The sequence below is a fragment of the Rhineura floridana genome, chromosome 5 (genome assembly GCF_030035675.1).
Source record: "Rhineura floridana isolate rRhiFlo1 chromosome 5, rRhiFlo1.hap2, whole genome shotgun sequence".
NCBI lineage: Eukaryota > Metazoa > Chordata > Lepidosauria > Squamata > Rhineuridae > Rhineura > Rhineura floridana.
In genome coordinates, this window is record NC_084484.1 from 72,583,542 (window position 1) to 72,599,722 (window position 16,181).

Sequence of the window (16,181 nt, forward strand, 5' to 3'; positions counted from 1 at the left end):
TGCTGTCTATGAGCCTGGACAAGATCCTCAAATTTATCTCACAACCTTTGAAAAGGTAGCTCGGTTGTGGGGGCTACCTGAAGATAAATACATGCAGTATTTATCAAATCTGATTAAAGGGGAATTGGCTGAGGTATACCAATATTTCCCCTCAGACAAGCCCATCACCTATGCTGAGTTTAAAGAGGCAGTATACAAAAGGTTCAGACTGGGACCTGACTACTTTAGAAAGCTTTTCAGAAACTGTCAGATCCAAGCAGGGAGGTCTTTTGTGGAACTGGGAGCAAAATTGATGGATATATTTGGAAAGTGGATGAGTAGTGCCAAAGCTCAGTCAGTGGAAGAGGTGAAAAGCCTCATGACACTGGATCAATTATACCATCAGTTACCACCAGAAATAAGGCTCCTGGTCAAAGACTGTTCCCCTACATCTGTGCAGGAGGCCGCCGAGATGGCGGATCACTTCGCCTCCAATAGAACTGGCTGGGTGGGGAAAACATCAAGAGAGTTTAAACCCAGACCATATAGTGCTGGCAGAAGGGATGTGGTACCACAGCGAGTGAGTCCTCCAATAAAATCTGAAGGGCACAGGACACCCCAGAGTGGATCTGTGTACCCTAAAACAGAGGAGAAATTATGCTACAAATGTGGTAGACCGGGGCACCTACGTTTTCAATGTGAGGTTGCCAACCCCATTAGTAATCCTGCTCAGACAAGGGCAGTGAAAACAGAGCCCAAGGCTTTAGAAACAGCGAAAAAGGTTCAGTTCTGCCAGATAAACTGGACAGAAGTAACAGACCTTGATTCAAGTCTGAGAGAGGAAGTGAGTGTACAAGGGGCAAATTATTGGGCATTGCTTGATACTGGTGCCGCTCAGACATTACTGAGGCCAGATTTAATAAAATCTGAGGTAATATTACCTCAGGAAACTGTGACTATCCAAGGAGTGAGGGGTCAACCAGAGAGTTTGCCTGTGGCCCTAGTGAAAATGGAATGGAGAGGCCGAAAGGGCCAATGTAAAGTTGGTATTAATGCCCAGCAACAAGAACCAGTAATACTGGGAAGGGATGTAATGGGCACCCAAGGAAAGCTCTATGTAGTGACCAGACAGCAAATTGGCAGAGAAAAAGAAGCCATATTAAGAGGGGCTGGAACAAACAGGGTGGAATCTGTTAGCCAGCCTCAGGTCACCATAGCAACCACAAGCAGGCCTGCTGAAGTAGACAAACTGTATCAGCTGGTCTCTGGGGAAGAGACAGAGCAATTCAGGGAAGAGCTGCATCAAGATATAAGTTTGAAGCAGATAAAGGAACAAGCTCTGACCCAACAGATTCCTTTCACTGACAAACTGAGGAATCAAGTTGTGTGGGAGAATGGGGTTTTATATAGACTGTGGATGCCTGCTGAGAGAAAGGATGAATGTGAACCAGTGAAGCAATTGATAGTACCTAGCAAATACAGAACCAGATTGCTAGAGGTAGCCCACAATGTCCCATGTGCAGGACATCTGGGAATAAAAAAGACCAAGAGGAGATTGGCTGCACATTATTATTGGCCAAATATCTCCAAGGATGTAAAACAACATTGTCTATCTTGTGGAATATGCCAAAAGGTGGGAAAGAGTGGAGTAAAAACCAAGGCACCCTTAAAGCCCCTTCCTATAATTGGACAACCCTTTTATAGAGTGGGAATAGATTTGGTGGGCCCTTTTTCCAAGTCCACAAGGCATGGCAAGAAATATCTAGTGGTGGTGGTGGATTTTGCCACCAGGTACCCAGACGCAGAAGCACTGAGATCTGTAGAAGCCCCTGTAGTGGCAGAGGCTTTATTAAAAATCTTTATGAGGCTGGGTTTCCCTCATGAAGTGCTGACAGATCAAGGCAGTGTATTCATGGGAGAAGTGATGCAATGTATGTGGAAATGTTGTGGTCTAAAACATCTAAAGACCACTACTTACCATCCCGCCACTAATGGGTTAACAGAGAGATTCAATGGTGTTTTGAAGGGCATGATCAGAAGCTATGTTCAAGATCACCCACAAGACTGGGATGAACGTTTGGGATGCTTCTTATTTGCGTATAGAGAAGTCCCTCAAGAGTCAACAGGCTTCTCACCCTTTGAACTCATGTTCACTAGAAAAGTGAGGGGACCTTTGGAACTATTAAAAAATTCATGGGAAGGAACTCTGGGAGAGTACAAAACTTCTGTAGTAGATTTTGTATTGGAATTCCCCAATAAATTAACATCAATGATGGAAGTAGTGAAAGAGAATTTGAGTCATGCACAGGAGAAGCAAAGTTACTGGTATGACAGAACAGCCAGAGAACGTGTGTATGATGTGGGAGATATGGTTATGGCGTTCATACCCAGGAAACATGACAAATTACAGGCTAACTGGGAAGGACCATATACCATCAGAGAAAGGCTTGACACAGTGACATATGTAATCACCACAGACCAATTAAACAAAAGCAAAGTGGTTCATGTAAATATGTTAAAGCCTTACCATACCAGGGATGCAAAGGTGTTGCAAGTTACCTTATTCCCTGAGGGAAGTGGGCCTGAACTTCCAGATTTGGTACAGGAAAGCAAAGACAAAGGAGGGGTAGATCAAGTGGAATGGTCAGAGGAGGTAGAGGAGGAAGTAAAAGAAGAGATTCTGAGAGTTTTTAAAACCTATAGAAATCTCTTTAGCAACAAACCTGGCCGAACCAGTATAGTTATACATTCCATTGATACTGGAGATCATGCCCCAATCAGATCTGTTCCGTACCGTGTGAATGGGAAAGTTTTGAATGAGATCAAAAAGGAGGTGGAAGATATGCTGGAATTAGGAGTGATCAGGGAATCCATCACTCCCTGGGCCTCAAGTATTGTCCTGGTTCCGAAAAAAGATGGAACGACCAGGTTTTGCATTGATTATCGGCTAATCAATAAAATTACTGTCCCAGATGCGTATCCTATGCCTAGGGTAGACACAATGTTAGAGTTATTGGGGGCAGCAACCATTATCTCTACACTAGATCTCTGTAAAGGATTTTGGCAAATGGAACTAGACGAGCAATCCAGAGCCAAAACTGCCTTCAGTACACCAGATGGGTTATATGAGTTTGTGACCTTACCCATGGGACTAAGGAACTCACCAAGTTCATTTCAGAGGCTAATCAATACTGTGTTGCGAGGCATGTCAGATTTTGCAGTGGCCTATATCAATGACGTGGCCATTTTTAGCAAGTCGGTGCCTGAGCATGTCCAACACCTGACAACAGTATTGGAGGCCTTAAGAAAAGCAGGCCTCACAATAAAAGCTAAGAAATGCCAGTTTGGACTAAAGGAAGTAATCTATTTAGGACATAAGGTGGGGAGTGGGAAAATCACCCCCTTATGGAGCAAGGTGGAGGCAATACAAACGTGGCCGATCCCCTTAACCAAAAAACAAGTAAGGGCATTTCTGGGTGTGGCTGGATTTTATAGGAAGTTTGTGAGAAATTTTGGGGAAATAGCAACCCCCTTGCATGAATTAACAAAGAAGAAGTGTTCTGAGCGTGTGGTATGGACGGATGAATGTCAGAAGGCTTTTGATCTACTGAAGCAAGCCTTGTGCCAAGGACCCATATTAATAGCACCAGACTATGAGAAACCATTCATCGTGGCTACAGATGCGTCGGACCTGGCGCTGGGAGTTGTCATGCTACAGGAGAGAGAAGGCACCAGACATCCAGTGGCATACCTGAGTCGCAAGCTGACGCCGAGGGAGGAAAACTATTCGTCGGTCCAGAAGGAGTGCCTAGCGGTCGTGTGGGGACTGAACAAGTTGCGCCCATATGTGTGGGGACGAAGATTCACAGTGACTACGGATCATCGGGCCTTGTTATGGTTGCAGACTATGAAAAACCATAACACTATGCTGCAGAGGTGGTCCTGGGCCCTACAGGACTATCAAGTGGACTTCCAGTTCATAAAAGGCAAGGACAATGTACTGGCCGATGGACTTTCCAGGCAAGTGGCTGGGACTGCAGTGACGTGACCAGACAGAGGAACAAAGAAAGACATTTTCCCCATAGAGACTTTTATTTGTTAACGCGACGTATAAATCCTGGAACAGGAATAATACTCTGCTGTTGTTTAAGGGGGGGGAAATGTGATGTTCCTATATTAATGTATATATGGTAAGTGGAGTGAAAGAGGAGGGGGAGTGAATGGGCAGTAGAATGCGAGATGATTGGCTGAGTGTTTAAAATGGCTGAATGTATAAAAGGAGGAGTGAGAGTGGAATCGGGGGGGGAGAAGAGAAAGAGTGGATTGCTTGGTGGGGTTTAGAGAGTTGTTTACCAGGAGGGAGGTGGAGTTTAGATTAGGATTGAGTAAAACCATATGCTTATGTGCTTTAAGAAGAAATCTTGTTAATCTTGTTAGCTTTGTTATCTGTAATAAATACTTAATTTGGTTTACCAAAGGCCTGATCCTTGGCTGGGGTTTCACAGACCAGAAGGGAGGGTAAGGTAATGACCAAGGCTGAAGGGGAACTGTAACAAATGGTGGCAGCGGTGAAGAGAATAACAATACCAGTATTCAGAGTCTCTGGGAATACTAGTATTGGGACGTTACTGGTGGTTGCCTAGCAGGGGGATCTGTTGAAATCTGTGCTAGAGCGGATAGGTAAACCATAAGAGAGTGCGGTCCGGACTGGTGGAGTCCCTGGTGGTGTCTAGAGACAGGCAGTAACCACGAGCAGGTAGGAACCTGACAGGGAGAGCCAGGGAAGGACACATCACACAGTCATTTAGTTTCTTTGATGCATGGTCACTTTTGTAAACCAAGAAAGAATTAAAGAGGATTAAGATCTGGGAGGTGAAACTGCTTGATTTCTTATTATAATTCAGTTCCCTCCAAGATAACAAATAGTGAGAGTATGGAAGAAAAATAAAGATAAGCCTTTGTCATACCCCCCTCAGAGGACTCATCCAAGGAGGAAGAGGAGTGGGAGACTGCAGACCCAGGAGAAGGAACAAGCAGGGAGACAGCCCAGGACCCTTCACCAGGCCAGGGGCAAGCCCCTGAGGGAGCCCGCCTATCAGAGTCAGGAAGTGACCAGGAGGCTGCCCCTTTCCCAGCAGGGAGAAGACACCAACAGGTGTTGCAGCAATGAAGGCAATCAGCTCGATTAAGGAGGAGAGTTCGCAAGAACACAGGCTGATTGTAAGCACCTGGCCCAGAATGCAGAGTATAAAAGACTGGAAGGCAAGGGAGACTTCTTGCTAGAGTCAACGTCAAGCCTTGCCGCAGACGTTACTCCAGCTCGGCTGTCAACCTGTACCACTGGACCCTGCTGTGCCTGATTGGAATCTCTTGGTTTATGGACATTTGGACTACCTTAAGGACTCGACTCTATGCATTCCACTTCGGCACCTCCCAAACAGTAACACGCTTCCTGGCAGATTTATAGTCTGGCCTGCAGCTGGTATCTGTTAATTAGCCACTCGCCTCTGTGAACCCCCACATTTGACAGCCTTCTCCATTTGACTGTAGGAAGATTCAAACGACCAGCAGCCGCAGGTGGATGGTTTAAAATGAGACAGTACATACTGTTCTGGTGGGAACAATTGTGTATGGCAGCTTTGCCTGTGGAATCTACTAATGTCTCTCCAAAACACAGAGACAGGAGGGAAACACAGAAACAAAAAATAATGCAAAAAGGAGAAGCTAATTTTAAAAAGTGTTAATTATTATAATTTATTGTAGCTCAATGCATTTTTGGAAATAAAGTTTCTCCTTTAGAAGCAAACTTTCCAAAGCAGCTTACACAAATGCTGCTGCCTACTGTACCACCTCTTCGTCACAATCTTTACCATTTTAGTGTATACCATGCCACCTTTGGACTGCAGCAGCAGTCACAGCTGAAGAAACTGTGTGACAGACTCTCATCAAGAGCCACATTTAAAGTAGCCATCACACTAGTCATTTGAATCCATCCTATGCCTCCAGAAGAAATCAAACTGTTGCAGAACCCTTTTTTCATCTTATGTTTTTTAATTGATTTTTATATGCATCTTATAATGATTAAGGCTGCTTCAGATATTACTTATTCCAACACTAGTTTACATCTGTGTAGGAAAACTGTGTGTATCCATGTATATCTGTCATATAACATATACATCTATTTTGCATTGTGTATTTGGAAGCTAGGACACCATTTTCTAAGCGGTACTAAAAACTGGAAACATAATCCACTGACATTTACTTTGATGTTTTCCATTTTTGTAACAAAAATGCAATCCATTAACACCACAGTGAGTGACTAAATACAGGAGACCAATAGCAAGTAATTACAAAAAAAGCAACTAAGAGATAAAAACCATAGTTATGCTCAATGCAGAAGACAAATGGGTAATTAAACACGAAAAAGAGCAAACAGAGGTCCAGAAACCTACCATGTGTCAAAATGAAAACAAGGCAGAAAGCACATTGCCATTTTTTATTCATAGCTGAGCAGTAACATATTGGGCACAAAACCAAACACAGCATAATAAAGGCACTGAATGTTAAATAGTTTTTCTGCTCAGTTTGGGCATTGTTTACTCCAAGATTATCCTTTTTATCAGTATTGGCCAGTCAATCAAAATTAGTCACCTGGGTCGTCAAATACAGTAAAAAAACATTAACATGTTGAGTATTTTATAGCAAAGCCCAGAGGCAAGAACAAAAAGGAAAAATTAAACAAAGCGCCTCTTTTATTGTTAGGATCTTTATATACTTCCAGTGAGTATTAAGGTTATGGCCAGCACAAAAATGACCCTGCAATGAGCAGGGAGTTGGATTTGATGGCTTTATAGGCCCAATTCTACTATCCTATGATCAATGCTCCATTCAAAGTAGAAGACAAAAGCTTCATGTATCTTGTTAACAACTGCCTACATACTTTCTATTTTTAAAAAATGCTGATTGCAGCCCATAGCCGGGAAATGAAGAAGCAAGACAAGATGAAGTGTGGGTAAATCAAGGGCCACGTTTATTTAAATAAAGCCAATTAAGTGCTTGATTGTATACAAATGATCTGCAGAGAAAAGGGCAGGACTGAACTCTTACCCAATCGAGTGAGGACACCCTGCTGTGGAAAAAGGGGGTGGTCCAAGCCCAATCCTCTTCTCTGGGCCCCATCTCTGCAGGGTGGTTAGGGAGGCCTTCCTGCTCCACACACCCCTTCAGGGCCACACAACTCTGAGTGGGTGTTACAGGTTAGCCCCAAAGGTGAACGTTATCCTGCCAACAGTCCTCACAACCCAGAAAGCAAACCTCAGATCGCACCTTTCACCTTAAAGGGTGTGAAAGGGTGCTCACCAAACCCTACCCTGTGAATTTCCTGCACATAAAACATGACCAAATTAATCTATTTACAGGATTAAACTGCCAAATTAAGCCAAATTAGCTGAATAAAGATGAGCCAATCAGCTGAATTAGCAGAACAGTACAGGGTAAGCAAAAAAACTTGTCAGCAAATGAAGGCCAACAAGCTAAAAATTCTTACCTGGTCCTGAGGTGACCAGTTAAACTTGTAGTGTCCTAAGGGTGGGTGCGTGGGTGTCATGCAAGGCCAGTAAAAGGCTGAGGGAGGCTGGAGCAGGGCTTAAATAGCCACCCTGCCCCACCCCCTGCGTGACACTGCAATCAGGGGGGCTTTGAAGGCATGCCAGGTCTTCCCCGGCATGGCTGCAAAGACCTGCCATTGACAGAGCCCTCAGAGTCTGTTGATGGGTGGGAATTGTATAGTTTTACTGGTAAATACTAATTTGTCAACTTTGAAATTGGCCTTTTATACACTCAAAATTTGTAGTCATCACATATATTAATAATGTTATAAAACATAAGCACCATGGTTTAGATTCCAAATTGTGACGTATCTGCAAAAACGGGGAGTACAGCAACACTGTCAGTACAAAAGTCCATTAGAAATTGCTAAGTCAGTATGTTTGCAAAGTTCTCACTGGAATACATACTGGGAATGTAAATTTTGGTGGCTGGGAAAGGGGAGAGGATTATAAATTTCAAGCAATGAATTGGGAGTACATTGTTATGTTTATGTTTTCGGGAAACACGATAATTGTTTGTTTACAGTAAGTTCACTGAACATGGAACCTTTTCTCCTTTCTAGGTGGAAATTGCTTAGATTAGTTTACTCCAGAGATTGTGATTTTAAAACTTGAAGAGGACCATAAAAACTATTGAAATCCTTAATGAGGTATGTAAATGGTTCTGACCCATAATGCAGCTATACTCTGACTTTTAGAAGATCTTTAAAACAACATTAGTAGATGTTTTGTTTTCTAAAATAAAACTTACTTTTATAGTGTTTTCTTGTACATGAATTGTTCTAGCTTTTCCCAGTCAAAAAGCCTAATGCTTGAACAATGTTGCAGTCCATATAGTATAGGTGGAAGATAAGCAGTAAAGTGAATTTTTTTCCAAGTTCAGTGTGCATAATATGCATAGATAGGCATCTAAACATAAGCAGAGCCCAGCTGGATCAGGCAGGTGGCCTAGCTACTCCAGCATCCTATTTATAGTGGTCAGCCAGATGCTTTCAAGAGGGCCACAAGCAAATAATGAAAGTAACAGCTACTCCATTGTTGCCACTGGTAAATCCTCTTAGTGGATTCCCAGGATCTTCAGCTGGCTTGGTAAAAATAATACTAAGAAGAAGAATGGAGTGGTGCCTAGTGCAAGCATTAGGTCCAAGCCCAGCAACTTCTTTTTGTACTTTTCCCTCTTCATACACATTCTACAGATAAGACGCCTTGAAAATGAGTTTGCTTTTGATATCTTGTATAGTAAGCCAGACCTGAATATCCAAAAAAGACTTTCAAGCTTTTAAGTTATATTCACTAAGGCAGAAAACCTGTGTGGTTTAAGAAGTTATCTGTACCCAACAGATATTTCTATCAAACTTTAAAAAGCAGGGAAATTGGGCAACTATAATGAATGCACCAGGGGAGCAAGAGACCTGACCTCCTCACTTGAGATACAGTACTACCCTACAAGTTTGTAAAAATGCAAACACAATTTGGATGGGTCTTTCATAGTCCAATCTGTTTCCTGTGCAGCTTAGAAGAATTTGGTAGCATGTGCCTCTGAGCATAGATTCCAGTGTTAATTTTCTTAAATTAAAAAAATGCATGGCTGATCTTTAATTAATTTTTAAACTGCAGAAGATGAAGGTCAGAGTATGGGGCAAAGTCAGTAATAGGATTACAGGTACTGTGTGAACATGGCTCATTTTTAATTAATTTCAACAAATTATGAGAACTCTGACAGAAAAAAGTCTAACAGGGGTCTGGATTATTTTAGTCTTGTTTTAGACTTTGAACTCTGGATTCTCTCTGACTGTTTTGTGTATCACCATGAAAACTTAGACGGCTGTTAAGCAAGTGTTTCCGAGTTCAGGATTTTAAGTTCTGTATTTTGTATTTAACATGACGGAATGTGAAAAATCCATGCTGGCTATGGTATGGCTCTTGTGGCTGTATAATACTGTTATTCACCAATTAGCATAGCCATTTTAAAGGCTGCTAAGGAGTATCTGGAAAATCAGGGTCATTAGTGAATAACTGGTTTCTCTAATAAGGTCAGGGACAAAATATCTGATCCTTGTATCACGGCATCAACAATACGATCTTCTGTCTCAATGTAAGATAGAATTTTAACTGTTTGGGGAACACAAACCCTAAAGAGAAAATTTATGTAGGATATTCTAGGACTGCATTCAGCCACTTCAAAATGTCAAACCATAAGTAATTTCATGACACCAACAGACATTAATAGTTTCTAATATTATATATTATAAACAGAAATAACAGCTTGTGAATTACCAGTCAGGACTGACCATTCAACACTGTCTTCAGAAGACTTCAGGTTCCCTGCTTACCTTTAGGAATAGTTATCTGACAACCTAAGTCACAGTCCTGCTGCAATTGATAAAAGGCCACTTCCTGTAACCGGGCACGCTCTAATTCTGAAAGACTTTGAATAGGAACAGACTTCAGCCGAACGCTGCGCCCTGACATGCTGTTCCAAGTGAAGTCACCCTGAAAGAAATCAAGTGGAAAAGTGTGAAGGGCCATGTGGATAATCAACAGTTAACTGAGAATGCCACCCCCTTATCCTATAACTAAGAAATTCTCATGCTTTATAAAACACCACACACCTTCTATAATTTTTGCAGTCATGACATTCTTTGTTTTAACATAACCAGTTGTAAAAGGATAGGTTTCTTGCTTAATCAATTATACATACAAAATCTTTAGAGGGCCCTTTAGAGAACTCCATATCAATATAATTATCATTCCACTATGGTTCCATACAGATGAATAAGCAAGTGGCTACATTTTTTCACTTGAAATGTACATGGCAGTAGCTTGTCTTGCTTTATCTGAGCTGAGGAATAAGTAGCTCAACCATGTGTATGTATTTCTAAGAGATTATATATGTAAATAAATATCTGAAAATGAGGGACATGTTACTTATAACAAATCCAGTAACATTAGAACTGTTCGCAGAATACTAATGTATCCATATTAGACTATGGGTTGGGGCAAGAAAGCCATATTTATTTGTTTATTTATACTTATATTACATTGTTCATTATCAAGACAGCTTAGTTTGAGGTGTTATGGGACAAGTCGATAATTTATATGCTTTCACTGAATATGAATAATCATACAAAGATCACAAGACAACACATCATGACACTTCAAATACTGATAGATTGAACATTCATAAGAAAACAGCGAGACATGCCATCTAATGAATAAAGTGGATTAAGAAATTGGCAGACAGGCAGATTTTAGTTTGAAAAAGTAAGATTCAGCACCTGCCTTTGATACATCCAAGGTTAAACTGAAAAAATCAGCACGTTTTAGAGTATCATTACACCTCACAATGATTCAACCAGTGTTAAGACAATCACCTTTTTAAAACCAGTGGCCATGTGACTCTAGCATGCACACAAAATGATAGGGCAAAGGTAGCCAACGTGCTGCCCTGCAGATGATATAGGACTGCGTTTCTCGTCAATCCCAGCCAGCATGGCCAATGACCAGGGATGATGGGAATGGTAGTCCAACAACATCTTGTGGGCACCTTGTTGGTTATCCTTGTGACAGGGAACAGGAGGAATTAACAAGAACTAACAACAACAGAACCACATCCCATTACAAACGGTAACTCACTGGAAAAGTTTGGGGTTCAGGGACATGAAAAAGTCAACCTGCATTTTTAAATGTTGTTAAACAGAACAGGATAAACAAATAGCTAAGTACTCTCCTGATACCAACCATCCAGACACTTAAGGTCAGCAGAGAGGGTCTGACTAGTGGTCTGGCCAGCGACTATTGCTTGTTGTTCTGGGATCCAGAAAAGCGCTTCCTCTGTGGTGACACATCAGTGATAGAACTCCCTCCCCTTGGAAGCATTAATGGAACAAACATGAATGGGTTTTCACCAGTTGGTGAAGGCCCATTTGTTTTTTAAAAGCTGTTAGAGGATGACTGGTTTTGTCCCCACTTGCTCTTTCTTGTACTGTTAGATGCAATGAAATAGTTATGAATTATTATGTTTTGAATTTTATGTTTCTTTTGTTATGTATAGTTTAAGGCATTCTTTTTGAGATCTTCGTGATACAAAGCAGAATATAAGTACTTTAATAAAATAAATAAATAAGATGCAGGTAAGTGGTTCCCACCTACAAAATTTGTGTGCTAAATGTGTTAACCTGTTCTGTGGACACATCAAGAGCTTTCATTGGGACTTCATAGGATTTCCATCTCACCTTTTACAAAAATATCTGCAGTGTAGAATATACAAATTTACAATAAAAGTGTCAGCCAGAAATCCAGTATACACTTCTAACCATAAGGTGTTTTGCAGTGAAAGACAGAAGCATCTTATGTTTATGCTGTTAAATACAACACATATGTATAAATCCACAAACAACATCTTCAAGCAAATACCACAAGGACATAAGCATGACAAACATTTGCATATATGTTTTGTATGTTTTAGGTCATGTCCCACTGAAACTTTAATGAGCATCTGGCCTACAGGTTCTAAAATAGTTATAGAAGTACATTTTGTCGCCAGCATTATATAATGTTACAACACTTAAAATATCAGGTTGTGTTGCTGTGTGTAGGGTATGCAACATGAACCACTCATGAGCCAGTGCAGTAAATTTAAGTAAGAGATATCGTATACATGTTTACTTAGAAGAAAACCCTATTCCATTCAATGGGTCTTACTCATTGAAGCTGTACAGAGCAATCCAACTCATGGGAAGGTGGCAGAAGGGGTGCTGGCTGAAGAAATGCCAGTGGGAAGCTCCACGGCATCCATTTCCTGTTCAGGAGCTGCCAGGCCAGCAAAACATCGGCTCCACCGGGAGCTGCGCACACAAATGAAAAAAAAAAAGCTGGCTCTCACAAATACCCCTGCCGGTGAGTAAGCACTCCCCATTGACTTCCATTACCAATATTTTCTTAGACCAACCTTTTTCTCGGTGTAACTCTGGCCCCGATAGGGACCCTCAGGAGTACTTCGAATGGGAGCTGGATGTTGCTTAAATCCTCTCCTTGGCCCCTCCTCAGACACACCCCAGAATACCCCTTTTTTGGACCTTATGCCGGCTTCTGCCAGCACCCTTTGCGACAGTCTGGGCTTCCTGATGGAACCCCAGCTGAGCAGACAGGGTCCCAGCTAGGGTTGCCAGGTTAAGGGGCTGATCCTGATCCTGTATCTTTAGGAGAAGAGAAAGTCAGCCAAGTGCAGGTGTTCATGCACCACTGTAATGGGAAAAACCACAAGGTGGAATTCTCCCTTTTGCCTGCACAACTTCTAAAGAAACAGAAGACCTTTTGGTTGCCCGGCCTCCAAGAGGTCTTCTGTGTCTTTAAAAGTTGTGCAGGGGAAAGGGAGAATTCCACCTTGTGGTTTTTCCCATTACAGAGTTGCAAGAACACCTGCACTTGGCTACCTTTCTCTTCTCCTAAAGATACAGGATCAGTCTCAGGCCATGGACCTGGCAACCCTAGTCCCAGCTCTAGTGCGGTTGAGAGGCTTCTACCAGCAGTCCGCCATGTCCAATTCCCCTCAGCCTGGCACAAATAAGAGTTGGATTACACCCTTAATGTTACAATTTTGTGCAGAATGCAATGACGTTTGATAGTAGCAAAGATTAAAATACTAAAAAGAAAAATTTGGCTAGGAAAGATTTATTATTGCTTTTTGTCATTTAAAAGTCCATTAGAAATGTTAATAATAATGAAGGCTAAAACTTAATTTTTTATCTGGAAGGTGCCTTAATAATTTCTCTTGGAAGTTTGGGCTCGTTTTGTGATGCTGTTTTCAGGTCCCAATTTGTTATAACTGACAAGATAAGCACAAAACTCTCGTTCGAGATGAAGGGCTGCAAAGAAAAAAGTATTTAATTGTTCAGTTACACACACACCACGTACTGCTAAAATATCTAGCATGATGTGTTAACCTTGCTGCAGTTCTTTTCTCCTAGGTTACTAACATAATGCTAGTTGAGACTATATCTATGAAAATATTTTATGAACACTGGAGTCTCCTAATCTAAAGGAGATGAGCAAGAAATGTTTACTTTCAGCTGTCTGCTTTATTTAAAAACTATGATCCAAATGAATTAAAACAGACCAAAACAACATCAAACTGTATACTGTTCACAAGAGGGGCATAAGCTAGTACAATAAGATAAACTAAGAGCAACTACATTCATGATGTATGCTAAAACTTTGTTCAAGAAGCTCCATTTGTCTCAACACAGTTTGATTCTTGGAAAAAGAAAAAGGGAAATTGCCAGCTGTAAATCTTCCATCCTTCATGCAACACAAGTCTTCTGATGAAAAAAATATTCAGAGACAGGAGGAAATGAGGTGCTGGCAATGCCCCCCCCCCAAATGAACTGAGAATAGAGGAGTGACTTAACTTGGATACGACCTTGTCAGATTCAAACTGAGCCTAATTGTATCAGCACTACCCTCCCTACCCATTCTCAAAGAGAATACAACAGGCCTGTTTAAACAAGCTCTGTGGGAGAGCATGTGTTTTATAGACAGAATATCCAGTGTTTAGCCCTTGGCATCTCCAGAAGCCATGGCTTCATGTTGGTGTCTACTAAACTATAATAAACATTAACCACAGCTTATTTGTTTAGATGAAACAAGCCATAGAAACTCACCTAAGCCTGTTCACATCACTTTATACTATGGTTTAGCATGATGTTTTCAGTATGGTCAGCTTTTTTTATTGCTAACCTACACAGTGGGGTAGGGGTGGTGCAAGGCAAACAAAATTGTTCTAAGAGGTGCTCAGTATGGGAAGAAATTGAATGAAAATGGGGTGCAGTGTTACTATTACATTTATTGCATTTGATTTCAAACATTGAACTGAGAGGCGGTAATGCTAAGCTAGGTGTCCATATTAAATATGTGTTACAGTGCTGAACCTGCAAGAGCGCTCTGTAATCTATCATTTTGATGCACCTTTAAAACTTTGCCTAGTATTATTCTTGAATAAGATTCTTGCTTACATAAGAGACTGTTTGCACTTTACACTGAATATAGATAGATATTACCTTTAGAGTTGTCAAAAGCAATGGGATTAATACAATCCATATGAAACAGTATAATCCTATTAAAAATTGAACCACTGCCTACAACCCTACTGCATCTGTTTGATATGCTTTTCCTTCAATATACGTTTTGATAAATACAGGCTTGAAAGGGCCCTTCGTTGCAAGAGACAAGCACTCTGGATAAAAAATGGCATCAGAACAGACCATATTACAGTTTTTTCTTTCTGTACTCACCCAACTTCTTAAACTTTGGAAACAAAAAATGTCTACAGCTCCTGGATAAGATGACCAGTTTCCTTTAAAATTACTTTCAAATATTTATATCAAATAGTTCTAGGTTTTGACAGTTAACTCTTTCATGACTGTACTTTAACTTCTTATTATTTTGCTCCCAAGTTTTGACAATACATAGTTTCTCAAAACAAGATATTACTATAGTAACCCCCAAAAGCTAGACTGAGAAACCTACAATTTAAAAAACAAGAGTGAAAAATTATAGCAGAGGCTGAGGGATAGTAAGCTTTTGTACAGGCAAAAGAAACAGTTTGAGGTTATGGGGAGAGAGTTAGGTTTGGTACTGAGATCCCTGCTCAGGTGTGTTAAGTGCCTAATTAAACTGATGCTAATGATATCATTAACAGCTGGTATAGCACAGTGGGGAGTCCAGAGTCTGTGAGTTCAAATCCACGCTCCTGGGTGTCAAGGGCCAGCTAAAGATAACCCCCACAGTAAGTGGTTCAGGGGTTACATGTCCTGCCACCTGTGCAGCCGTGGGCAAGCTGCATAGTCCCAAGGAGCCCAGTTGCCCCCCAGCTGGCATGGTGGACAAGGAAGAGGTTGGCTTGTGCAGCTGTGGCAAGCTGAGCAGGCCCTAGTCAGCTGGGGAGGACTAGCCTCAGAGGGAGGCAATGGTAAACCCCCTCTGAATACCGCTTACCATGAAAACCCTATTCATAGGGTAGCCATAAGTCGGGATCAACTTGAAGACAGTCTATTTCCATTTTTTTCAATAATAGTATGCAATGGAAATGCCATATTAATGATTTGTTCATATAGATATATTTACCAAATTATCCTAACTATGCCTTCTATGTCCAGTCATCAATATTAATTGCCAAGTATGGAAAAATAGTAATTACTCAAGGAGTTTTCACTTTCTCTTATGCTTCAAATAGTTCGTCCATTTTTCTCCTTTTCTTAAGTTTTGAATAGCACTTTAACAAGAGGGACTCACTGTAATATTATCATCTAACCATGGGGAGGCTGCATTTACATGCACAAGAGAAATACAACTTAAGTACTGCAAACTCAAATTCAGTAATTTTCTAGATCAGATGTATACAAGTGGATAGCTGAATCATTCCACAAGTTTACATCATAGTCAAGGGGCAGATGTACATAAAGCCCAGCCACACTCCAAGTGTGTGAAGGAAGTAGGAAACAGTTTTGATATTAAGATTGACTACAGAACTTGTAAGTACTGTATTTTAGTATGTGTTAAAAATTGTTTTTTAACTTTTTAAAAAATTTTAAAATT

At 41.0% G+C, this 16,181-nt stretch overlaps 1 protein-coding gene across 5 annotated transcripts in view; it reads right to left on the bottom strand.

The window, feature by feature from the left end:
* Positions 1-16,181, bottom strand: part of ARHGAP6 (Rho GTPase activating protein 6) — a 348,770-nt gene that overhangs the window by 60,253 nt on the left and 272,336 nt on the right. For 4 of the 5 annotated variants that reach the window (XM_061627098.1, XM_061627099.1, XM_061627101.1 and 1 more), the window contains one exon: positions 9,920-10,079. In XM_061627098.1, coding sequence (XP_061483082.1) covers positions 9,920-10,079 — 160 coding nt within the window. Of the gene's footprint in view, positions 1-9,919; positions 10,080-14,878; positions 15,209-16,181 lie in introns of those variants that run through there. The other variant, XM_061627102.1, reaches the window with a different exon arrangement.